The sequence below is a fragment of the Anolis sagrei genome, chromosome 12, assembly GCF_037176765.1.
Source record: "Anolis sagrei isolate rAnoSag1 chromosome 12, rAnoSag1.mat, whole genome shotgun sequence".
NCBI classification, from domain to species: Eukaryota; Metazoa; Chordata; class Lepidosauria; order Squamata; family Dactyloidae; genus Anolis; species Anolis sagrei.
The window spans coordinates 6,998,720-7,023,943 of record NC_090032.1 but is presented as its reverse complement, the minus strand read 5'-3'; the positions used below and the strand labels follow the sequence as shown (position 1 = coordinate 7,023,943).

The 25,224-nt window shown below is 45.2% G+C and overlaps 1 protein-coding gene across 1 annotated transcript in view; it reads left to right on the top strand.

Moving 5' to 3' along the window:
* The window catches only part of KIRREL1 (kirre like nephrin family adhesion molecule 1), a 164,149-nt gene that overhangs the window by 125,564 nt on the left and 13,361 nt on the right, over window positions 1-25,224 (top strand). The window contains exons 2-9 of the mRNA XM_067472383.1: window positions 4,604-4,753; window positions 7,072-7,221; window positions 17,020-17,177; window positions 19,456-19,606; window positions 19,750-19,855; window positions 21,716-21,864; window positions 22,589-22,716; window positions 24,501-24,627. Coding sequence (XP_067328484.1) covers window positions 4,604-4,753; window positions 7,072-7,221; window positions 17,020-17,177; window positions 19,456-19,606; window positions 19,750-19,855; window positions 21,716-21,864; window positions 22,589-22,716; window positions 24,501-24,627 — 1,119 coding nt within the window. The remainder of the gene's footprint in view (window positions 1-4,603; window positions 4,754-7,071; window positions 7,222-17,019; window positions 17,178-19,455; window positions 19,607-19,749; window positions 19,856-21,715; window positions 21,865-22,588; window positions 22,717-24,500; window positions 24,628-25,224) is intronic.

Genomic DNA, 25,224 nt, shown 5'->3' with positions numbered 1-25,224 from the left:
AAGTACTGATGCACATAAAGAGCTTTGGATTGTTGTGAGTTTTCCGGGCTGTATAGCCATGTTCCAGAAGCATTCTCTCCAGAAGCATTCTCTGTTTCATGGGGAATTCCAGACACGAAACGATCAGGGCTAGCTAACACCTTCCAACAAAGGATTCCCCTAGGCAGGAAGCAGCTAGGCTTTGAAGCTGAATCTCTCATTTGGTATCAGGCGTGGATACCAGGCATTTGGTATCAGGCATTGGTATCAGGCATGGTTTAGCCTGCCACTTTTGGACTCTTGCATGCTGAGGTATTTCTGTGAGTATCTTTGTAGAACGTAGAAAACTATTTCTTGATTTAAGGCATTGGCGTGCTGGCATGATATCCAAACAGAGGATGGTAACAGAGGCTGCTAACACCTCCCAACAAAGGATTCCCCCAGGCAGAAAGCAGGCAGGCTTTGAAGCTGCAAGTCTATTCAATGCTAATCAAGCTGGCCAATGGCAATATTCATTCTTGCCTCCAACAGACAATAATTCTTTCTCTCATCCTGGACATCATTCCATAGGTATATAAACATCACTTGCCTAGTTTCCAACAGGCCTCACAACCTCTGAGGGTGCCTGCCATAGACGTGGGAGAAACGTCAGGAGAGAATGCTTCTGGAACATGACCAGACAGACTCGAAAACTCACAGCAGCCTAATAATAATAATAATAGCTTGCTGTGAATTTTCAGACCTGGAAACCTCACAATCTCTGAGGATGTCTGTCATAGATGTGTGAGAAACGTCAGGAGAGAATGCTTCTGGAACATGGCCAGACAGACCCGAAAACTCACAGCAACCCAATAATAATAATAATAATAATAATAATAATGGCTTGCTGTGAATTTTCAGACCTGGAAACCTCACAATTTCTGAGGATGCCTGCCATAGATGTGGGAGAAGCGTCAGGAGAGAATGCTTCTGGAACATGGCCAGGCAGCACAGAAAACTCACAGCAACCCAGTGATTCCGGCCATGGAAACTCTTCATTTGGATGAGCATAGAGTCATTGAAGCCTAAAGGTCATCCAGTCCAACCCCTTTCCTGCCATACAGGAATACACAATCAAAGCACTCCCGACAGATGACCATACAGATGGCTTTGAGCATTGGGGTACCTTTCCAACTCGTAATAGAAGAGACTAGATGACTTCCTGGTTTGTCATCTGGTCACTGCAGAACTGAGTTAAGCAGCCAGTGTAGACGGGAGCCCTCGACAACACTTTCAGGGGAGTTTGTCCTCTGGCCACCGCAAAACCGAGTTAAACGGTTAATGTAGATGGGAGCCCATGTTATGTAGATAATATCCATGCATAAACCACATGACACACAACAGAGGTATTTGCTGCGCAACCTAGAAAACAATGTTAAATATTTCACACGGTTGTTATGCATTATTTCGCATCCGCACTCGGTCATTGACCTACATTGTACGACGATGCTGTTCTGCATGCGAGTGGCATAGCCGGGTATCCCACCTGCCAATATTGACATTGCACGTTGGAGTGTTGCCATCGCTTTGGCTTCGGAGCGGCTACTTGTAGTAATGCATCGTTTTTGGGGTTCCTTTACTTTCTGGGAGTCAGTTTGTTGACATCATGGAATAGTCCCGAACCAGTTTGGGGAAAGACAGAGGCAGATTGCCATTGCTTTTATGCGAAAGCAAGCGTTTGGAGGTGGTCTCCCGCCCGATCAATCTCTGCTAACCCCGAGGCTAGAGGTTCATTTGGTGGCATGTGATTGCCGCAACCGCGTTGGGAGGGGGAAAAATGCAGTTATCGACCCAATCTTCGGGTTTTTTGAGCCGGGAAAGGGCATCGGGCAGCCGTGCTTTGGATCCGCAGGCCTCTCCGAAAGGGATGGTCATTCGGTGGCATGGAAATCACATTGGTTCTGATGGTCAGTCCAGGGCAAATGAACTATAGTTTTGAAAAAGAAAGTAAATGCAACTTTGCAGTGTTTTTGCCAAGGAATGCTGCTCCCTTTTCGTATCGGGAACGACTTGAGAAACTGCAAGTCGCTTCTGGCGTGGGAGAATTGGCCATCTGCAAGGACGTTGCCCAGATGTTTTGATGTTTGACCATCCTTGTGGGAAGCTTCTCTCATGTCCCTGCATGGGGAGCTGGAGCTGACAGTGGGAGCTCACCCGCACTCTTTCCCGGATTCGAACCTGCCGTCTGCAAGGACGTTGCCCGGATGTTTTGATGTTTGACCATCCTTGTGGGAAGCTTCTCTCACGTCCCTGCATGGGGAGCTGGAGCTGACAGTGGGAGCTCACCCGCCCTCTTTCCCGGATTCGAACCTGCCGTCTGCAAGGACGTTGCCCGGATGTTTTGATGTTTGACCATCCTTGTGGGAAGCTTCTCTCACGTCCCTGCATGGGGAGCTGGAGCTGACAGATGGAGCTCACCCGCACTCTTTCCCAGATTCGAATCTGCGACCTGTCAGTCTTCAGTCCTGCCGGCACAAGGGTTTAACCCATTGCACCACCGGGGGCGCCAATATAGTAGTAATAATAAATAAATAAGACAATAATAAATAATAAATAAGATGATAATGCAGTAATAGTAGCATAGTGAAAATAATATAGTCATAATATTATAATAATGATAATATAGTTGTGTGTGTGTGTGTGTGTGTGTGTGTATTAGGGTTTGAGGATATAGCCTCCTCAATGTGTTGTCGAAGGCTTTCTCAGCCGGAATCACTGGATTGCTGTGAGTTTTCCAGGCTGTCCGGCTATGGTCCAGAAGCATTCTCTCCTGACATTTTGCCCACATCTATAGCAGGCACCTCTATAGCCTACCGTATACCATGCAGTTGTGGACAACTCATGATATGTTGTATATCTATGGCATTGAATGTTTGCCATCTTTCAATCTCTTTTCCTGCCCTCCAACATTCCATTTTCCGCTCTTATGTTCGGAGTAGAGCAACTGCTTTGGGAGATGGTGGTCAAGCATTCAGACAACATGGCCAGTCCAGTGGAGTTGATGGTGGACCATCGCTTCAGTGCTGGTGGTCTTTGCTTCTTCCAGCACGCTGACATTTGTCCTCCTGTCTTCCCAAGAGATTTGCAGGATATTTCAAAGGCAACGCTGATGGAAACGTTCCAGGAGTTTAGTGTGATGTCTGTAGACAGTCCACATTTCACAGGCATATTTCTGTTTTTGATTTGCTTTGTTTATTGCTTGTTATGTTCTCTATTGTATTGTGTTTGTGGCTTCGGCCTGTGTAAGCCGCATCGAGTCCTTCGAGAGATGCTCGCGGGGTACAAATAAAGTTAATAATAATAATAATAATAATAATAGCAGGGTTGGGAGGACAATAGCTTTATAAACAAGTCCCTTGGTCACCCTATGGATGTCCCGGTCCTCAAACACTCTCTGCTTCATTCGGAAGAATGCTGCACTCGCAGAGCTCAGGCTGTGTTCTATTTCAGTGTCAATGTTGACGTCTGTAGACAGTCCACGTTTTGCAGGTGTATGGCATGGTTAGGAAGAGAATAGCTTTATAAACATGCACCTTGGGCTCCCTACAGGTGTCCAAGTCCTCAAACACTCTGCTTCATTTGGAAAAATCCTGCACTCGCAGAGCTCAGGCAGTCTTGTATTTCAGCGTCAATGTTGACGTCTGTAGACAGTCTACATTTTGCAGGTATATGGGAGGGTTGGGAGGACAATAGCTTTAGAAACAAGCACCTTGGTATCCCTATAGATGTCCTGGTCCTCAAACACTCTCTGCTTCATTTGGAGAAATGCTGCACTCGCAGAGCTCAGGCAGTGTTGTATTTCAGTGTCAATGTTGACGTCTGTAGATAGTCCATGTTTCGCAGGTGTATGGGAGGGTTGGGAGGACAATAGCTTTATAAACAAGCATCTTGGTATCCCTATGAATGTCCCGGTCCTCAAACACTCTGTGCTTCATTTGGAAAAATGCTGCACTCGCAGAGCTCAGGCAATGTTGTATTTCAGTGTCAATGTTGACTTTTGTGGAGAGGTAGCTGCCAAGGGAATGGAAATAGTCAACCTTTTCTAATGTTACACCATTAAGCTGTATTTCTGGCATTGCAGAGGGATTGGCTGGTGACTGCTGGAACAGGACTTGGGTTTTCTCGAAGTTAAGTGACACACCAAGCTTCTTGTATGCTTCTACAAAGGTGTTTAGTGTGTCTTCTTCTGAATGTGCATAGACTACATTATCATCGACATATTGGAGTTCTATAACAGATGTTGTTGTGAGCTTGGTTTTGGCTTCTCATATGCTTCTGCAAAGGTGTTTAGAGTGCTTGTAGGTCTTTTTCTGAATGGGCACAGACTACATTATCATCAGCATATTGGAGTTCTATAACGGATGTTGTTGTGACCTTGGTTTTGGCTTCTCGTATGCTTCTGCGAAGGTGTTTAGAGTGGCTTGTAGGTCTTCTTCTGAATGCGCTTAGACTACATTATCATTGGCATATTGGAGTTCTATAACATCATTGGCATATTGGATTTCTATAACTTCCCTAGAAGGTGGTGGACTCTGATAGGGACTTCAATAACCTGTATCCAAATCTCTCTCGTTTCTCTCCACAGTTCTGCAGACCCGCTTTATCGAGGAGCCTGAGGATCAGACGGTGGTGGCCGGGCAGAGGGTTGTGCTCTCCTGCGTGGTGCTCAACTACTCCGGGATCGTGCAGTGGACCAAGGATGGCCTGGCCCTGGGGATGGGGCAGGGCCTCAAAGGTAGAATGGAAGACTTCTGGAAATCCATTGTATTAAATGATGGCACACAGAACCCTCATGACCAACAAAAAATATTGTAGGTCTTTGGAAGGATTTATAGGAGTTGTAGTTCACCTACATCCAGAGCGCACTATGAACCCAAACAATGATGGATCTGGACCATATATGGCACGCATACCCAATATGCCCAAATTTGAATACCGGTGGGTTTTGAGGAGAATTGGCCTGGACATTTTGGAGTTGTGGGTACTGGGATTTATAGTTCACCTGAAATCAATGAGCACTCTGAATTCCACCAAAAATGGAATTGGAACAACCTTGGCGCACAGAGCCCCCATGATGGGCAAAAAATACTGGAGGTCACTGGGGAAAATTCACCTAGATTTGGGGGAGTTGTAGTTCACCTACTTCCAGACAGCACTGCAAACCCAGACTCTGATAGATCTGGACCAAACTTGGTACACGTACCTGATATGTTGAAATTTGATTACTGGATGGGTTTGGGGGGAACTGACCTTCCTTTCTGGGAGTTGTAGTTCACCCACCACCAGAGAAACAGTGACCTCCACCGATGATGGACCTGGACCAAACTTGGCCCACAGAACCCCCATGAGTAACTCAGCCTACTGGAGGGGTTTGAGGGGATTGATTCACCATAGTGGGAGTTGTAGTTCACCCACCACCAGAGAAACAGTGACCTCCACCGATGATGGACCTGGACCAAACTTGGCCCACAGAATCCCCATGAGTAACTCAACCTACTGGAGGGGTTTGAGGGGACTGACTCGACATAGTGGGAGTTGTAGTTCACCCACAACCAGAGAAACGGTGACCTCCACCGATGATGGACCTGGACCAAACTTGGCCCACAGAACCCCCATGAGTAACTCAGCCTACTGGAGGGGTTTGAGGGGGCAGAATCACCATAATGGGATTTGTAGTTCACCCTGCAGCCAGAGAGCACACTGAACCCCATCATTGATGCATCTAGAGCAAACTTGCCCAACATAACAAGTACAGATGGAGTTTCTTGGGGTTAACGTGGCATGATGGGAGTTGTAGTTCTCACACAAACTTATGCATTTTGGACAATTAAAAATGACTTTATGAAATAACATTATTATTATTATTATTATTATTATTATTATTATTATTATTATATGGACTCAAAAACAGTATATCACACCAAACGGGACGTATATGCTGGATTTCATATTATTATTATTATTTTACTGACACAAAAACACAATTTGTCACAGAAAATGAGATATATAAGCTTATTATTATTATTATTATTATTATTATTATTATTATTATGGAGGAAGGCGACTGGACCTTGACTGCCCTTTTAATGGGCTGAAGGCTCCACCTACTGGCTGAGGGAGGTAATGGACAGAGGCCAAAGCAGCCATGCTCTGGGGAGAACTGCAAATTCCATGCAGTTTGATCCCGTTTTAACTGCCATGTCTGAATGCAATCAAAGCCTAAAGACTGTGTGAAACTACAATTCCCATGATCCCATAGCACTGAGCCATGAGAGTGAAAGTGGGGTCCAAACTGCATTAATTCAGCAAGTTTTTACAACCGAGGTTGGGTGGCCATCTGTGGGGAGGGCTTAGATTGTGTCTTCTTGCACAGCAGAGAGTTGGACGGGATGCCCCTTGGGGTCTCTTCCAACTTTAGGATTCTGCAAATGCAAATAGGTTATGGGCCCAGATCCCATCCAATGTGTATTCAAGCCTTTCCCCTGGGTCTCTTCTCACATCAAACGCTGGGTGGCCATCTGTGGGGAGGGCTTAGATTGTGTCTTCTTGCACAGCAGGGAGTTAGATTGAATGAGCCTTGGGGTCTTTTTCAGCTCTAGGATTCTGTAAATGCAAACACGTTATGGGCCCAGATCCCATCCAGTGTGTATTCAAGCCTTTCACCTGGTCTCTTCTCACATCTGTGGCCATCTGTGGGGAGGGCTTTGATTGTGTCTTCTTGCACAGCAGCGAGTTGGACGGGATGCCCCTTGGGGTCTCTCCCAACTTTAGGATTCTGTAAATGCAAACAGGTTATGGGCCCAGATCCCATCCAATGTGTATTCAAGCTTTTCACCCTGGGTGTCTTCTCACATCAAAGGCTGGGTGGCCATCTGTGGGGAGGGCTTTGGTTGTGTCTTCTTGCCTGGCAAGGGGTTGGATGGGATGGCCCTTGGGGTCTCTTTCAACTCTAGGATTCTGTAAATGCAAACAGGTTATGGGCCCAGATCCCATCCAATGTGTATTCAAGCCCTTCACTTGGGTCTCTTCTCACGTCAACTCCTCTTTCCTCAGCCTGGCCGCGATACAGGATCATCGGGTTGGCCGAACTTGGCCAGTACAACTTGGAGATTGTGGACGCGGAGCTCTCCGACGATGCCTTATACGAGTGCCAGGCTACAGAGGCCGCCCTGCGATCCCGGCGTGCAAAGCTGACTGTTCTGAGTAAGTTGTATTTTGGCCCATCAATGGGTTCCAGTCTAGAGAATGGTGGGATTACCAGTTCAGGATCCTCAGGATCAATGTATAGTTGTGTCCCTTCTTTTGAGGTTTTTAAGCAGAGGCGGGATGGCCATCTGTTGGGAAGGTTGAGAAACATTGAGCTAGAACATGGTTGGAGATCACAACACGAGGAACTGTATTAATGGGTCGCAGGTTGAGAAACATTGAGCTAGAACATGGTTATGGGTCACAACAACACGAGGAACTGTATTAATGGGTCACAGGATGAGAAACACTGAGCTAGAACATGGTTGGAGGTCACCACAACACGAGGAACTGCATTAATGGGTCACAGGATGAGAAACACTGAGCTAAAACATGGTTGGAGGTCACCACAACACAAGGAACTGTATTAATGGGTCACAGGTTGAGAAACATTGAGCTAGGACATGGTTGGGGTTCACCACAACACAAGGAACTGTATTAATGGGTCACAGGTTGAGAAACATTGAGCTAGGACATGGTTGGGGTTCAACACAACACGAGGAACTGTATTAATGCGTCACAACATTAGGAAGGTTGAGAAACACTTAGCTAGAACATGGTTGGGGCTCACCACAACACGAGGAACTGTATTAATGGGTCACAGGATGAGAAACACTGAGCTAGAACATGTTTGGAGGTCACCACAACACGAGGAATTGTATTAATGGGTCGCAGGATGAGAAACACTGAGCTAGAACATGGTTGGAGGTCACCACAACACGAGGAACTGTATTAATGGGTCGCAGGTTAGGAAACGTTGACCTAGAACATGGCTGGGGTTCACCACAATATGAAGAACTGTATTAATGCATCACAACATTAGGAAGGTTGAGAAACACTGAGCTAGAACATGTTTGGGGTTCACCACAATATGCGGAACTGTTTTAATGGGTAACAACATTAGGAAGGTTGAGAAACATTGAGCTAGAACATGGTTGGAGGTCACCAAACACAAGGAACTGTATTAATGAATCACAACTTTTGGAAGGTTGAGAAACACTGAGCTAGAACATGGTTGCGGTTCACCACAACACGAGGAACTGTATTAATGCATCACAACATTAGGAAGGTTGAGAAACATCAAGCTAGAACATGGTTGGAGGTCACCACAACATGAGGAACTGTATTAATGGGTCGCAGGTTGAGAAATATTGACCTAGAACATGGTTGCGGTTCACCACAACATGAATTACTGTATAAAGGGCTCGCAACATTGGGAAGGTTGAGAAACACTGAGCTAGAACATAGTTGGATGTCACCACAACATGAGGAACTGTATTAATGGGTCACAGGATGAGAAACATTGACCTAGAACATGGTTGGGGTTCACCACAATATGAGGAACTGTATTAATGTGTCACAACATTAGGAAGGTTGAGAAACACTTAGCTAGAACATGGTTGTAGGTCACCACAACACGAGGAACTGTATTAAGGGGTCGCAACATTGGGAAGGTTGAGAAACATTGAGCTAGAATATGGTTGAAGGTCACCACAACATGAGGAACTGTATTAATGGGTCGCAGGTTGAGAAATATTGACCTAGAACATGGTTGCGGTTCACCACAACATGAATTACTGTATTAAGGGGTCGCAACATTGGGAAGGTTGAGAAACACTGAGCTAGAACATGTTTGGAGGTCATTACAACACGAGGAACTGTATTAATGGGCCACAGGATGAGAAACACTGAGCTAGAACATGGTTGGAGGTCACCACAACACGAGGAACTGTATTAACGGGTCACAGGATGAGAAACACTGAGCTAGAACATGGTTAGGGTTCACCACAATATGAGGAACTGTATTAATGGGTCACAACATTAGGAAGGTTGAGAAACATTGAGCTAGAACATGGTTGGGGTTCACCACAACACGAGGAACTGTATTAATGCGTCACAACATTAGGAAAGTTGAGAAACACTGTTATTGAGTCTCAACCAATTCAACCTACTTTGTGGCAGCCACAAAAACAAAGTTTCTGGAACAGAACAACGACTTTCAAAGTAAGTACTCCACAATGAAATGGGAACAGATAAAATTTCAAATTTGGTGGTGGCATGGGGATAGAACCCAATGTCCCAATACGTCCCCAATTTGGAGATTCATCTAGCATCCATTTCAAAGTCTAGCCTATTCCTCCCTTCCAGACCAGAGAGCTCCGAAGGTGAAGCCGAGCAGAAACCTGGATTCGTTCCTTCCTTCCCTCTAATGCCGCCCGACGTCCGACTGGTTAAAAGCAGCTATTTAAGAGGCAGTTCGGGATTCTCTCAGATGAAATATGCATAACCCGTCGCTCTCTCTCTCTTTTTTCTCCTTCTCTGGATGAAGAGACTTTGAATGTGAGACGGGAAGACATGCTCTGCCTCGAACCTGTGGGATATTTCAGGAGGAGGCGCACTTTCGACTTGTTCTTTCTGCCGGTCTGATTTTCACTGGCAAATGCAAAAAAAACCTGTTCTGCATAAGTGAGCAAAGAGCGAGAGCGAACATTGCATGCTGCTAGAGACACACATATATGCAAAGATTCAGAATGGGGGACACGTGGCTCAAGAGTGGTACGTGTGAAAAACATCTTGGAGTCCTCGTGGACAAGAAGTTAGACATGAGCCAACAATGTGATGCAGCGGCAAAAGAAGCCAACGGGATTTGGGCCTCTATAGTGTCTAGATTCCAGGGAAGTCACGCTCCCCATGCTCTCTTCTGCCTTGGTTAGACCACACCTGGAATACTGTGTCCCATTCTGGGCACCACAATTGAAGAGAGATATTGACAAGTTGGAATGTGTCCAGAGGAGGGCGACTCAAAGGACCAAGGGTCTGGAGAACAAGCCCTATGAGGAGCGGCTAAAAGAAAGAGAAGGGGATGAGAGCCAGGTTCAAATATTTGAGAGACTATCCCATTGAGAAGGGGTCAAGCTTGCTTTCTATTGCTCTGGAGACATACTAGACATAATAATAATAATAATAATAATAATAATAGTAATAATAGAATGTGTCCAGAGGAGTGCAACTAAAATGACCAAAGGTTTGGAGAACAAGCCCTATGAGGAGCAGCTTAAAGAAAGAGAAGGGGACGAGAGCCAGGTTCAAATATTTGAGAGGCTATCCCATTGAGGAAGGGTCAGGCTTGCGTTCTGCTGCTCTGGAGACATGCAGGAAATAATAATAATAATAATAATAATAATAATAATAATAATAATAATACATCACACAGTCCTAGATGCTTGGGAAGTGTTCGACTTGTGATTTTGTTCTAGCTCAATGTTTCTCAACCTTCCTAAAATGATCAAGGGCCTGGAGGACAAGCCCTATGAGGAGCAGCTGAAAGAGCTGGGCGTGTTTAGCCAGAAGAAGAGAAGGCTGAGAGGAGACATGATAGCCGTGTATACATATGTGAAAGGAAGTCATAAAGAGGAGGGAACAAGCTTGTTTTCTGCTGCCTGGAGACTCAATGGAACAATGGCTTCAAACTACAAGAGAGGAGATTCCATCTGAACATGAGGAAGAACTTCCTGACTGTGAGAGCCGTTCAGCAGTGGAACTCTCTGCCCCGGAGTGTGGTGGAGGCTCCTTTTTTGGAAGCTTTTAAACAGAGGCTGGATGGCCATCTGTCGGGGGTGCTTTGAATGCAATTTTCCTGCTTCTTGGCAGAATGGGGTTGGGCTGGATGGCCCATGAGTTCTCTTCCAACTCTATGATTCTATGAACTGCTTAGGTCAACAGTAAACTGGGCTGACAGTCGGCAGCTCACACCGACCCAGGGCTTTGAAATTACAACCTTTCGGTTAATAGCTTATATAATTGCTGGTGACTTACCAGCTGTGCTAAACCCTTGACCCCTTTGTTTCTGTCATATAATGCCTGCACTGCTATGGATACCCACTGGTTTGTCCAGTCATTTCACAGTGTCGCATAATGTTTCTTAATTGATTGATTGATCACTTTGTTCTCTTTCCAGCTCCACCTTCCTCCTCTTTGCTTCCTTCTTCTGATCCTGAACAAACTCTCAGTCTTTCCCCTTTGTTTTCATCCTATTTTGGTTAGAAAGCAAACGAAAGGTGCGCTAATCAGTCATGCACCCCGCCACTCTCTTAAGAAGCTGTCGAGGAAAGAAGGGAGCGAGGGAAGGAAAGGAAAGAAGGAGAAAGAGCGGCAGGCACGACTCGTCTCTTCATCTCCTCCCCTTTGACAAGCGTCTTGAATTTTTCACCGAAAGGAAGGAAGGAAGGAGACCTTGAGGGACGCTCACGGTTTCTCCCTCTTGTCAACCTAATCAGAGATCCTTTCTCTCGGCTTGAAGGATCATCAATATTTCACGCCGGCGCGCAGCCCGGGTTTTAAGATATCTATATATGTCTCTAGCAGCAGCAGGCAAGGTTCACTCTCTCTCTCGCTCCTTGCTCACTTATGCAGAACAGTTTTACGAGGATTGAATGAAAAGTAATGCCTCCTCTTTCGTTACTTGGGTTTGGCTGGGAATATTATAATAAATCAAATGCAAAAATAATCCTTACAACGTGCTCTTTAACAACCACTATTCACTTTTCCACATAATCACCAGACAATTGGATACATTTCTGCCAATGATGAACAAGTTTTCTGAAGCCGTCGCGGAAGAAGTAGACACTGTTTCTGCAACCAGCGGCAGCATCCTGGGTGCCCATTGTGCACAGATCTTCTGATATTATTATTATTATTATTATTATTATTATTATTATTATCTTTATTCGTACCCTGCTAGCATCTCCCGAAGGACTCAATGCGGCTTACAAAGGCCAAGCAAAGCAATAATGTGACCCACACATAATCACCAGACAATTGGATACATTTCTGCCAATGATGAACAAGTTTTCTGAAGCCGTCGCGGAAGAAGTAGACACTCTGTTTCTGCAACTAGCGGCAGCATCCTGGGTGCCCATTGTGCACAGATCTTCTGATATTATTATTATTATTATTATTATTATTATTATTATTATTAACTTTATTTGTACCCTGCTGGCATCTCCCGAAGGACTCGATGCGGCTTACGAAGGCCAAGCAAAGTAATAATGTGACCCACACATAATCACCAGACAATTGGATACATTTCTGCCAACAATGAACAAGTTTTCTGAAGCCGTCGCGGAAGAAGTAGACACTCTGTTTTGCAACCAGCGGCAGCATCCTGGATGCCCATTGTGCACAGATCTTCTGATAGCCAAGCAAAGCAATGTGACCCACACATAATCACCAGACAATTGGATACATTTCTGCAAACGATGTACAAGGGAACCACTGATCGCATAGGGAAGCTGATGAGGAAACACAACATACAAACAATCTACAAACCCACCAAGAAAATCCAACAAATGCTACGTTCAGCAAAGGACAAGAGGGATCCTCTCACCTCTGCAGGAGTCTACCGTGGACAAGTCTACATAGGGACCACCAAATGCAGCATTGCCCAAACACGCATCAAGGAACATGAAAGGCACTGCAGACTACTTCAACCAGAGAAGTCAGCTATAGCAGAGCACCTGATGAACCAGCCTGGACACAGCATATTATCTGAGAACACAGAAATGCTGGACCACACCAACAACCACCATGTCAGACTACACAGAGAAGCCATTGAAATCCACAAGCATGTGGACAATTTCAACAGAAAGGAAGAGACCATGAAAATGAACAAAATCTGGCTACCAGTATTAAAAAACTCTAAAATTACAACAGCAAAACAGCAGAGAGGAAACAACCAGGCACAGATTAACACCTCCCAGCAACAGATTTTCCCAGGCTCAGGCAGGCCTTCAAATGCTAATGAAGGTGATCAGCTAAACATTCACACCTAACTGCAGCAGGGAAGAGCTCCTTGCCCTACCCCAGCCATTCCACAGATATATAAACCCTTTGTCCTAATTCCAACAGACCTCACTACCTCTGAGGATGCTTGCGATAGATGCAGGCGAAACGTCAGGAGAAATGCCTCTAGAACATGGCTCTATAGCCCGAAAAAACCCACAAGAACCTAGTAGACACTCTGTTTCTTCAACCAGTCGCAGCATCCTGGGTGCCCATTGTGCACAGATCTTCCCATAGCCAAGCAAAGCAATAATGTGACCCACACATAGTCACCAGACAATTGGATACATTTCTGCCAACGATGAACAATTTTCTGAAGCCAACGCAGAAGAAGTAGACACTCTGTTTCTGCAACCAGCGGCAGCATCCTGGGTGCCCATTGTGCACAGCTCTTCTGACAGCCAAGCAAAGCAATAATGTGACCCATACATAATCACCAGACAATTGAATACATTTCTGCCAATGATGAACAAGTTTTCTGAAGCCATCGCGGAAGAAGTAGACACTCTGTTTCTGCATCCTGGGTGCCCATTGTGCACAGATCTTCCCATAGCCAAGCAAAGCAATAATGTGACCCATACATAATCACCAGACAATTGGATACATTTCTGCCAACGATGAACAATTTTCTGAAGCCAACGCAGAAGAAGTAGACACTCTGTTTCTGCAACCAGCGGCAGCATCCTGGGTGCCCATTGTGCACAGCTCTTCTGACAGCCAAGCAAAGCAATAATGTGACCCATACATAATCACCAGACAATTGAATACATTTCTGCCAATTATGAACAAGTTTTCTGAAGCCATCGCGGAAGAAGTAGACACTCTGTTTCTGCATCCTGGGTGCCCATTGTGCACAGATCTTCCCATAGCCAAGCAAAGCAATAATGTGACCCATACATAATCACCAGACAATTGGCTACATTTCTGCCAACGATGAACAATTTTCTGAAGCCAACGCAGAAGAAGTAGACACTCTGTTTCTGCAACCAGCGGCAGCATCCTGGGTGCCCATTGTGCACAGCTCTTCTGACAGCCAAGCAAAGCAATAATGTGACCCATACATAATCACCAGACAATTGAATACATTTCTGCCAATGATGAACAAGTTTTCTGAAGCCATCGCGGAAGAAGTAGACACTCTGTTTCTGCATCCTGGGTACCCATTGTGCACAGATCTTCCAATAGCCAAGCAAAGCAATAACGTGACCCACATATTCTTGTAAAATGCCGATTATGCTTGGACTTTCTCTCTGAGTGATACGACAACTGTCCTGAATCTATCTGTCAACCTTTTGCTTGTGAAACTTGGTGGTTGTTGTCACAGGACATCCAACTTGGTTTGTCACGCAAGTCAGATGTTCCCACCTCAACATCTTTAAACTTACTCACCCAGCGACGCACAGTACTCACATCAACACTTAAGTCGCATTAATCAACAGCCTGCGCAGGTTCCATACTTCATACTGTAACAACACAACCATTCAATGCTAAGGCTTCCCAACAAAATGGAACTGTAGAGGAGAGACTACTGAACAAGCCAGTACCTGCCCCATACAAGTACTGCCATCTGTTGAGGAGTTACGAAGGTGGAGGCATTACTTTTCATTCAACCTAGAGAGAGAGAGACAGAGACAGAGACAGAGAGAGAGAGAGAGTCGTATTGATGCAGGCCAAAATCCCATTGGCTTTTTTAGCTGCAGAATCACATTGTTGGCTCATGTTTAACTTGTCCATGAGGATGCAATTTTCCTGCTTCTTAGCAGAATGGGGTTGGACTGGATGGCCCATGAGGTCTCTTCCAACCCTAGGATTCTATGATTCTTTTGGGAAAACCAAAGTGCTCTTCCAGCGGCCTCAGCCAATCCCTCTCCAATGCCAGAAACATAGCTTAATGCTGCATAGCTTAATGGCAGCCACCTCTCCACCAAAGTCAACATTGACACCAAAATACAACACCGCCTGAGCTCTGCAAGTGCAGCATTTTTCTGAATGAAGCAGAGAGTGTTTGAGGACCGGGACATCCACAGGGACACCAAGGTGTTTGTTTATAAAGCTATTGTCCTCCCAACCCTGCTATACACCTGCAAAACGTGGACTGTCTACAGATGTCAACATTGACACTGAAATACAACACTGCCTGAGCTCTGCAAGTGCAGCATTTTTCCAAATGAAGCAGAGAGTGTTTGAGGACCAGGACATCTGTAGGGAGACCAAGGTGCTTGTTTATGAAGCTATTGTCCTCCCAACCCTGCTATACACCTGCGAGACATGGACTGTCTACAGACGTCAACATTGACACTGAAATACAACACTGCCTGAACTCTGCGAGTGCAGCATTTTTCCAAATGAAGTAGAGAGTGTTTGAGGACCGGGACATCTGCAGGGAAACCAAGGTGCTTGTTTATGAAGCTATTGTCCTCCCAACCCTGCTATACGTCTGTGAAACGTGGACTGTATACAGACATCAACATTGACACTGAAATACAACACTGCCTGAGCTCTGCGAGTGCAGCATTTTTCCAAATGAAACAGAGAGTGTTTGAGGACCGGGACATCCGTAGGGAGACCAAGTGCTTGTCTATAAAGCTATTGCCCTCCCAACCCTGCTATATGCCTGCAAAACGTGGACTGTCTACAGACATCACATGCAACTCCTAGAACTGCATCCGGAAAATCCTACAAATCTCTTGGGAAGACAAGCGGACAAATGTCAGCGTGCTGGAAGAAGCAAAGACCACCAGCATTGAAGCGATGGTCCTCCGCCATCAACTCCACTGGACCGGCGACGTTGTCCAGATACCCGACCACCGTCTCCCAAAGTAGTTGCTCTACTCCGAACTCAAGAACGGAAAACGGAACGTTGGTGGACAGGAAAAGAAATTTAAAGACGGGCTCAAAGCCAACCTTAAAAACTCTGGCATAGACACCGAGGACTGGGAAGCCCTGGCCCTTGAGTGCTCCAGTTGGAAGTCAGCTGTGACCAGCAGTGCTGCAGAATTGAGGGCGAAAGAGAGAAACGTGCCAAGAGGAAGGCGCGTCCAAGCCAACCCCGACTGGGACCGCCTTCCACCTGGAAACCGATGCCCTCACTGCGGGAGAAGATGCAGATCAAGAATAGGGCTCCACAGTCACCTATGGACCCACCCTGGAAGACTATCCTACTTGGACAATGAGGGATTGCCTAAGGAAGTAAGTAAGTATTTATACAAAAACGGCATTGAAACTTTGCCGTGTATACGTTCTGTGATCCATCCTGAGTCCCCTTTGGGGTGAGAAGGGTGGAATATAAATAAACCCTTTATTTATGTTTCAAATTACGCATAAAATGGGAAGACTAAGTCTCTCTGCCCCATTTCGACATAGGGACCGCATTCCCCAAGTGACTTTAAAGGAGTGAAGGGGGAGCCAAAAGCTGGGCAACGCACCAAGCGAAGACCCTGCAGGGATTGCAACTCCAGCCATGAATATATATGAAGGAATTAAAGTCAGATTGGGGAGGAGGGTGGTGGTGGTGGTGGGGGGGGGGGGGGAGATACAATCAATGGGACAAAATAGGATGGATTTTATCTTCGACAGCAAGGACGGCGCTGGATCCTGAGTCAGCATCCCCAAAAGCGAAAGGCAGGTTTTAATCAGCCCCAAGGACAACATCTGATTGCTGCTTTGGATGAGCGCATATCAGTGGATCCATTTCAGGTTTTAGTCCGAACTTGATTGTCTTGGTCAGTGGTTCGCAACCTTCCTAATGCCATGATCCCTTAATACAATTCCTCCTGTTGTGGTGACATTATTTTCATTGCTCCTTTTAGTCTAATTCTTTGTCAATTTCAATTTGGAGATCTTTTCGTTTTCGATATTTAGAAGCGGATGCTGATGCTCCCTGTTGCTTCCTTGCCCCTCTCTATCTCCTTACAGTCCCTCCTGAAGACCCCGTGATCGATGGCGCCCCTGAAATCCTGTTGCGGGCAGGGACGCCGCATAACCTCACGTGTCGGGCTCGCAACGCCAAACCCGCGGCCACCATTGCCTGGTTCCGTGACGGGGTGCAGCTGTCAGAAGCCGTGACCATCACGGTATGAGAAACAAAGGGTCGTTTTGTGGAATATCACAACCTTTTACAAGCCTCCTTGTTGAGATTAACTTCACAATTCAGCAGCAGATTAGTTGCACAACTTCAGTGCTTTCCAGTAGCTTCTTCCTGCACAGTATTTTCAGTCAACTGCTCCCACAGCCTGCAGTCACGCTGGAACCTTTTACAGACACTTGAGCGCATGCCCGGCCATTGTCAGTTGTACCATTGTCTTTCTCCCAGTCTAGATGATATTACAAACTTACCACAGCACACAGTTATATCTTGTCTTTGCAGACAGGTTCTTTTAATTACATATAGCCTTCGATGAACAACATCACTGCACAAGGAAAGAGAATACACTGTATATGACTTCCTTATATACAATTCTATACAATTACACATAGCAATCTCTGATTGGTTCCCAACCCATTGACTTAACTCAGACCCAGGATTGCATCATTCACAATCACCTGGACTAGGCCAGAACACATTCCCCAAATGAAGTTCCTATATACAGTTAATGCATGACTCAGCATTTCCAATAGAAGCCCATTAGCAGTGCATGAGTCAGCTATATTACATTACAATACATTGTAAAACCTGACACTCCTAAACTAGTGATTTGTTATATATATAATTGTGATTGCTTACTATATTGTATGTATATATTGGTATGCATTTTTCGCCTTAACTCTATGTTTTTTGAGGTTGTGGGAGGGACTGCAGACCATGTGACTAGATCTGGGACTATTCAGACTGAGACTCTCATTTTAGTTGATGAAGTCAGCAGTCTGTTGGAGGGAAGTGTGAATGTCGCAATTGGCCACCTTGATTATTCATTTATTTATCTATTTACGACATTTATATGCCGCCCTTCTCACCCCGAAGGGGACTCAGAGTGGTGTACAAGATATACATACATACAATATATTATATTATTAGCATAGTGCATTAGGAAAGAATGAAGGAATGGAGGAAGGATGGAAGGAAGCATGGAAGCAAGAAAAGAAAGGACAAGGAAGGAAGGAAAGAAGGAAAGAGAAAGAAAAAAAGAAAGGAAGAAAGAGGAAAGGAAAGAAGGAAGAAAGGAGCAAGGGAAGGTAGAAAAGATGGGAGGAAAGAAAGGAGAAAAGAAGGAAGGAAAGAATGAAGGAAGGAAGGAAAGAAGAAAGGACAAGGAAGGAAGGAAGGAAGAAGGAAGGAAAGAGGGAAAGAAAGAAGGATGGAAGGAAAGAAGGAAGGGGAAAGGGAGGAACAAAGGGTGGAACGAAAGAAAGAAAGAAAGAAAGAAAGAAAGAAAGAAAGAGGAAAGGAAAGAAGGAAGAAAGGAGCAAGGGAAGGTAGAAAAGATGGGAGGAAAGAAAGGAGAAAAGAAGGAAGGAAAGAATGAATGAAGGAAGGAAGGAAAGAAGAAAGGACAAGGAAGGAAGAAGGAAGGAAGGAAAGAGGGAAAGAAAGAAGGATGGAAGGAAAGAAGGAAGGGAGGAACAAAGGTGGAACAAAAGAAAGAAAGAAAGAAAGAAAGAGGAGAGGAAAGAAGAAAGGAGCAAGGGAAGGTAGAAAAGATGGGAGGAAAGAAAGGAGAAAAGAAGGAAGGAAAGAAGAAAGGACAAGGAAGAAAGGAAGGAAGAAGGAAGGAAGGAAAGAAGGAAAGAAAGAAGGATGGAAGGAAAGAAGGAAGGGAGGAACAAAGGGTGGAACAAAAGAAAGAAAGAGGAAGGAAAGAAGAAAGGAGCAAGGGAAGGTAGAAAAGATGGGAGGAAAGAAAGGATAAAAGAAGGAAGGAAAGAATGAAGGAATGAAGAAAGGGAGGAAGGGAGGAAGGGAGGACAAGGAAAAAAGGAAGGAAGGAGGAAAGAAAGAAAAAAGGAAGGACAGAAGAAAAGAGGGAAAGAAAGAAGGATGGAAGGAAAGAAGGAGGGAAGGAAGGAAGGAGGAAAGAAAGAAAGAAAGAAAAAAAGAAAGGAAAGACAGAAGGAAAGAAGGAAAGAAAGAAGGATGGAAGGAAAGAAAGAAGGAACAAAGGGCGGAAGGAAGAAAAGGAGGAAAGAAGGAAGGAAGGAATGAACAAAGGAAGTTAGGAAAGTGTTCACATTTGGGCATATTGAGTATTGCTCGCTTTCGATCAGCGAGTTCAGCAGCTCAGCAGTTTAACCTGCTGCACCACTGGGGGTTCCAACAAACCCAACTGAGCTCTAAAATGCTTCCCCTTATCATCATTCATTTTTCTTTGAGGTCCCTTCCAGAAATGACTGTTTTTGGTTTTTTTTTCCCCCCAGGAAGTGTTGCCTGATGGCAAAAGGGAGACGACCACGAGCCAGCTGCCCATCAACCCCACCGATCTGGACATCGGAAGGGTATACGTTTGCCGGTGCACCAATGACGCCATCCCATCTGGAAAGGAGACCTCCATCAAGCTCAATGTTCATCGTGAGTGTGGGAACGGCGCATGGTTCTTGTGAAGAAGGAAATAACCTCAGTGGCTTACTACCTGGAAGTGGGAGGTTTCACACTTTCACATCCCCCATTTGCCCCCATTCTCTGGAGAATAACAATTTCCTTTTGTGCCGCAGACCCTCCAACTGTGACGCTGTCCATTCAGCCCCAGACGGTGCAGGAGGGAGAGCGGGTCACCTTCACCTGCTTAGCCACCGCCAACCCAGAGATCAAGGGCTACAGGTGAGTCTGCTGTTCTTTGTCTGAGTCAAAGCCTCAACAGGGTCAAAAGGATAAACCACTTGTGGTCCTCCAGATATCAGAACGAAACTTTCAGGAGTTCCTTCAGCAATAGACACTAAGAGATGGCCCTCAAAATGTGCAACGCTGGAGGGAGACTCGCTCTAGTGAGTAACTTCAAAGCATAGGGGTTCTGTGTGGGAAGTTTGGCTCAATTCTGTCATTGATGGGGTTCGGAATGCTCTTTGATTTAGGTGAACTATAAATCCCAGCAACTACAACTCCCAAATGACAAAATCGACCCCCAACCCCACCAGTATTCACATTTGGGCATGTTGAGTATCCGTGTCAAGTTTGGTCCAGATCCATCATTGTTTGAGTCCACAATGCTCTCTGGAGGTAGATGAACTACAACTCCAAAACTCAAGGTCAATGCACACCAAACCCTTCCAGTATTTTCTCTTGGTCATGGGGTTTCTATGTGCCATTTGTTTCAATTCCATCGGTGTTCAAAATGTTCTTTGATTGTAGGTGAACTATAAATCCCAGCAACGACAACTCCAAAACTCAAGGTCAATGCCCAACAAACCCTTCCAGTATTTTTTCTTGGTCATGGGGTTTCCGTGTGCCAAGTTTGGTTCAATTCCATCATTGGTGGAGTTCAGAATGCTCTTTGATTGTAAGTGAACTATAAATCCCAGCAACGACAACTCCAAAACTCAAGGTCAATGCCCAACAAACCCTTCCAGTATTTTCTCTTGGTCATGGGGTTTCCGTGTGCCAAGTTTGGTTCAATTCCATCATTGGTGGAGTTCAGAATGCTCTTTGATTGTAGTTGAACTATAAATCCCAGCAATTACAACTCCCAAACTCAACGTCAATTCCCACCAAACCCTTCCAGTATTTTCTCTTGGTCATGGAAGTTCTGTGTGCCAAGATTGGTTCAATTCCATCATTGGTGGAGTTCAAAATGCTCTTTAAACTATAAATCCCAGTTGTATATGCTGGGAACTATAAATCCCAGCATATACAACTCCTACGTATATGTTCCCCAAACTCCACCAGCATTCACAATTGGGCATATTGAGTATTTGTGCCAAGTTTGGTCCAGAACTGTCATTGTTTGAATCCACAGTGCTCTCTGGATGTAGGTGAACTACAACTCCACAGTGCTCTCTGGATGTAGGTAAACTACAACTCCAAAACTCAAGGTCAATGCCCATCAAACCCTTCCAGTATTTTCTCTTGGTCATGGGAGTTCTGCATGGGAAGTTTGGCCCAATTCTATCATTGGTGGAATTCAAAATGCTCTTTGATTGTAGGTGAACTATAAATCCCAGCAACTACAACTCCCAAACTCAAGGTTGATTCCCACAGTACCCTTCCAGTATTTTCTCTTGGTCATGGAAGTTCTGTGTGCCAAGTTTGGTTCAATTCCATCGTTGGTGGGGTTCAGAATGCTCTTTGATTGTAGGTGAACTATAAATCCCAGCAACTACAACTCCCAAATATCAAGGTCTATTTCCCCCAAACTCCATCTGTGTTCATATTTGGGCATATGGAATATTCGTGCCAAGTTTGGTCCAGATCCATCATTGTTTGAGTCCATGGTAGACTCTGGATGTAGGTGAACTATAACTCCCAAACTCAAGGTCAATACTCACCAAACCCTTCTAGTGTTTTCTGTTGGTCATGGAAGTTCTGTGTGCCAAGTTTGGCCCAATTCCATTGTTGGTGGGGTTCAGCGTGCACTTTGATTGTAGGTGAACTATAAATCCCAAGACAAAAACAATTGGAGTGCTACGAGTGATCCACCTCCGTTGATTAGTATCATTTCCTCCCCTCTCTCTCTCTTCTCACCAGGTGGGCCAAAGGAGGGCTGATCATCGAGGATGCCAAAGAGAGCCGTTACGAGACCCAGGTGGACTACACCTTCTTCACGGAGCCGGTCTCCTGTGAGGTCCACAACGACGTGGGCAGCACCAACGTCAGCACACTGGTGGATGTCCATTGTGAGTGAGCTGTTGGGGAAAATGGGCTGGACTAGTGGAAGGGTCTGGGGTTACCTACAGTCTCACCTGGATACTTGAAAAGACCCAAAATGGGAGACATGTGTATATGTATGTGTATATTTGTGTGTGCTTGTGTATATATATGTGTGTGTCTGTATTTATATATGTATGTATGTGTATATGTATATATAGTTTATTTTGGGGAGGTTTAAGTCCGTTCTGCTGGGTTTTTGTGTGTTTTTAGGGGTGATGGACACTGCTTGGCCTGATAGGTGTATTGTGTCCAAATTTGGTGTCAATTCATCAAGTGGTTTTTGAGTTATGTTAATCCCACAAACGAACATTACATTTTTATTTATATGCATTTAGACGAAGACTGCTACAGACAGCTATTTTAGGTCCTTCAGCCATTTTGGCTATTTATTTATTTTTTGTTGTGTCAGAAGCGACTTGAGAATTGGCCGTCTGCAAGGACGTTGCCCAGGGGATGCCCGGATGATTTTTGATGTTTTTATCATCCTTGTGGGAGGCTTCTCTCATGTCCCTGCATGGGGAGCTGGAGCTGACAGAGGGAGCTCATCCGCGCACTCCCTGGATTCAAACCTGCGACCTGTCGGTCTTCAGTCCTGCCGGCACAGGGATTTAACCCTCTGCGCCACTGTGGGCTCCTAAAAATTCCCACTCAGATGACCCATTCTCTCTTTCCGCTCTCCTTCTCACCCAGTTGCACCTCGCATCGTGGTGGATCCAAAGCCCATGACCACTGACATCGGCTCGGACGTGACGCTGACCTGCGTGTGGGTGGGCAACCCACCCCTTACCCTCACCTGGACCAAAAAGGAATCCAACATGGTCAGTCTGCCCTCTTGACTTTCATTTTGCCTTTGTCGTTGAGCCGGTTTGCTCATTGGTGTTGACGTTGGAGAGAACCTAGACCTGCCAGGATTATTTCTGCTAAGTCCTTCCTCGACTAGTAGGAACCAGGTTTTGGCATTTCCCAGGGATCTTCTGCTTTGTTGTGTGGTTAGACTAGATGGCCTCTGATAACCCATTCCATACTTCCATGCAAGTTCTTCCTCGACTAGTAGAAAGCAAGTTTTACCATTTCCCAGGGGTCTTGGCTTTGTTGTGTGGTTAGACTAGATGGCCTCTGATAACCCATTCCATATATTCCTTATCTCTTAGCCTCCACCAATTTATTTCAGAGTTAGTATTCTGTCCCACAGAATATATAGCTCTCCTGCCTCCTAGGGCATCCTCACAACAACCCTGTGAGGTAGCTGAGAAGGAACCTAATAATAATAATAATAATAGTAATAGTAATAGTAATAATAGATTTTACTGAGGATTTAAAGATTGAACTGCAAAGACTGGCACAAGCCATATAACGCGCAGGCATCTTCTAAAACATGAGCGGGTGCTTACCAAAAATATAAAGCCATCAAAAGGACGAGGGAGTATGGTTGTTGAAACAGCTGTATATTTAAATTTCTCTTTATTTGAATTGTTGAAATATATCCCACTGAATATACCAATATCAGGGGAGATTAGAGCAGAGAAGGGGAGAGACACTTAGCAGATAGAAACTGGGAAATATTAGATCTGAGAGACTTAAAATGCTTCTTCAAATGATATCCGCTGCCACCATTCCAGTATTCACCAGGCTGAGGTAATATTGTGGGTTTATTCTGTATCACACACTGAACCACTATAGTTTCTTAGTGGCTGCTGTGAAGCTGACTTTAGACATACTTTGACCACAAAGGTACACACACTGAGGCTGGTATAAGTTAATAAAAGAACAAGAATGTTTATTGAACAAGCTTGAAGTAATTCAGGTACAAATGCTTAATGGTTTCAGTAAAATACTGGCATGAAAAAGCTTGTGGTTGCATTAGAGTAAAATCTTAAACTCTTCTGGGTTACAAGTCTTCAAAGTTCCACCACAGAAAATTACTTCAGGAAATTAATCTCTGAAAGTAACTCCCCAAAACTGCCCCTTAAGGAATCTAGCCAAAAATATCCTGAACTAGACTTCCCTAGCAATTGAACAGTCCACTAACTGGGCCCTGCTCCACAACCGTATTCTACCTATCTACTAAATAGCTACTCTGAATACCTCACAAAAGACTAACCCAATCTTCTTCTCTAAACCCAAACTCGCTCTCACTAACACCAACTTGTTGTGTTTCAAATAATAATAATAGGTAAAGGTAATGGTCAAGGTTTCCCCTTGACAATAAGTCTAGTCGTGTCCAACTCTGGGGGATAGTGCTCATCTCCATTTTTAAGCCAAAAAGCCGGCGTTCTTTCTCCCACCCTTGACATTATTCCACAGGTATATTATAAACCTCACTCGCGTAGTTTCCAACAGACCTCACAAACTCTGAGGGTGCTTGCCATAGAGGTGGGCAAAATGTCAGGAGAGAATGCTTCTGGAACATATCCATACAGCCTGGAAGACTCACAGCAACCCAGAGAATGTTTTACCTTTCGCACAATAGGGTTAAACACCTTGGATAGCTCCCCTGCAAGATATTGTCCTTTTTCAAGGTTAGGTTCGATATGCCACTCTGGTTCAGGAAAGAGATCCAGGCAACCCACATCGATATTTTCTGACTATTTTTTCTCTTCAGGTCCTCAGCAATAGTCACCAGCTGTACCTCAAGTCCGTCACGCAGGCGGATGCCGGGCAATACGTCTGCAAGGCCATCGTCCCCCGAATCGGGGTGGGAGAGCGCGAGGTGGCCCTCATTGTTAATGGTGAGTCAGAGCTAATGTGTTTTTAATATGTGTGTATTAATGTATTTTAAAATATGTATTAGTAGAATTTTTACAATGGAGTCCGCAGTGGCGCAGTGGGTTAAACTGCTGAGCTGCTGAGCTTGTTGACCGAAACGTCGCAGGTTCGAATCTGAGGAACAGGTGAGCTTCCGCTGTCAGCCCCAGCTTCTGCCAACCTAGCAGTTCGAAAACATGCAAATGTGAGTAGATCAATAGGTACCACTCTGGCGGGAAGGTAACAGTGCTCCATGCAGTCATGCCGGCCACATGACCTTGGAGGTGTCTATGGACAACACCGGCTCTTCTGATGGGAAGATAACTGTGCTCCATGCAGTCATGCCAGCCACATGATCTTGGAGGTGTCTGTGGACAATGCTGGCTCTTGTGATGGGAAGGTAATGGTGTTCCATGCAGTCATGCCGGCCACATGACTTTGGAGGTGTCTATGGACAACGCCGGCTCTTCCGAGGGGAAGGTAATGGTGTTCCATGCAGTCATCTCGGCCACATGACCATGGTGGTGTCTGTGGACAATGCCGGCTCTTCTGATGGGAAGGTAACTGTGCTCCTTGCAGTC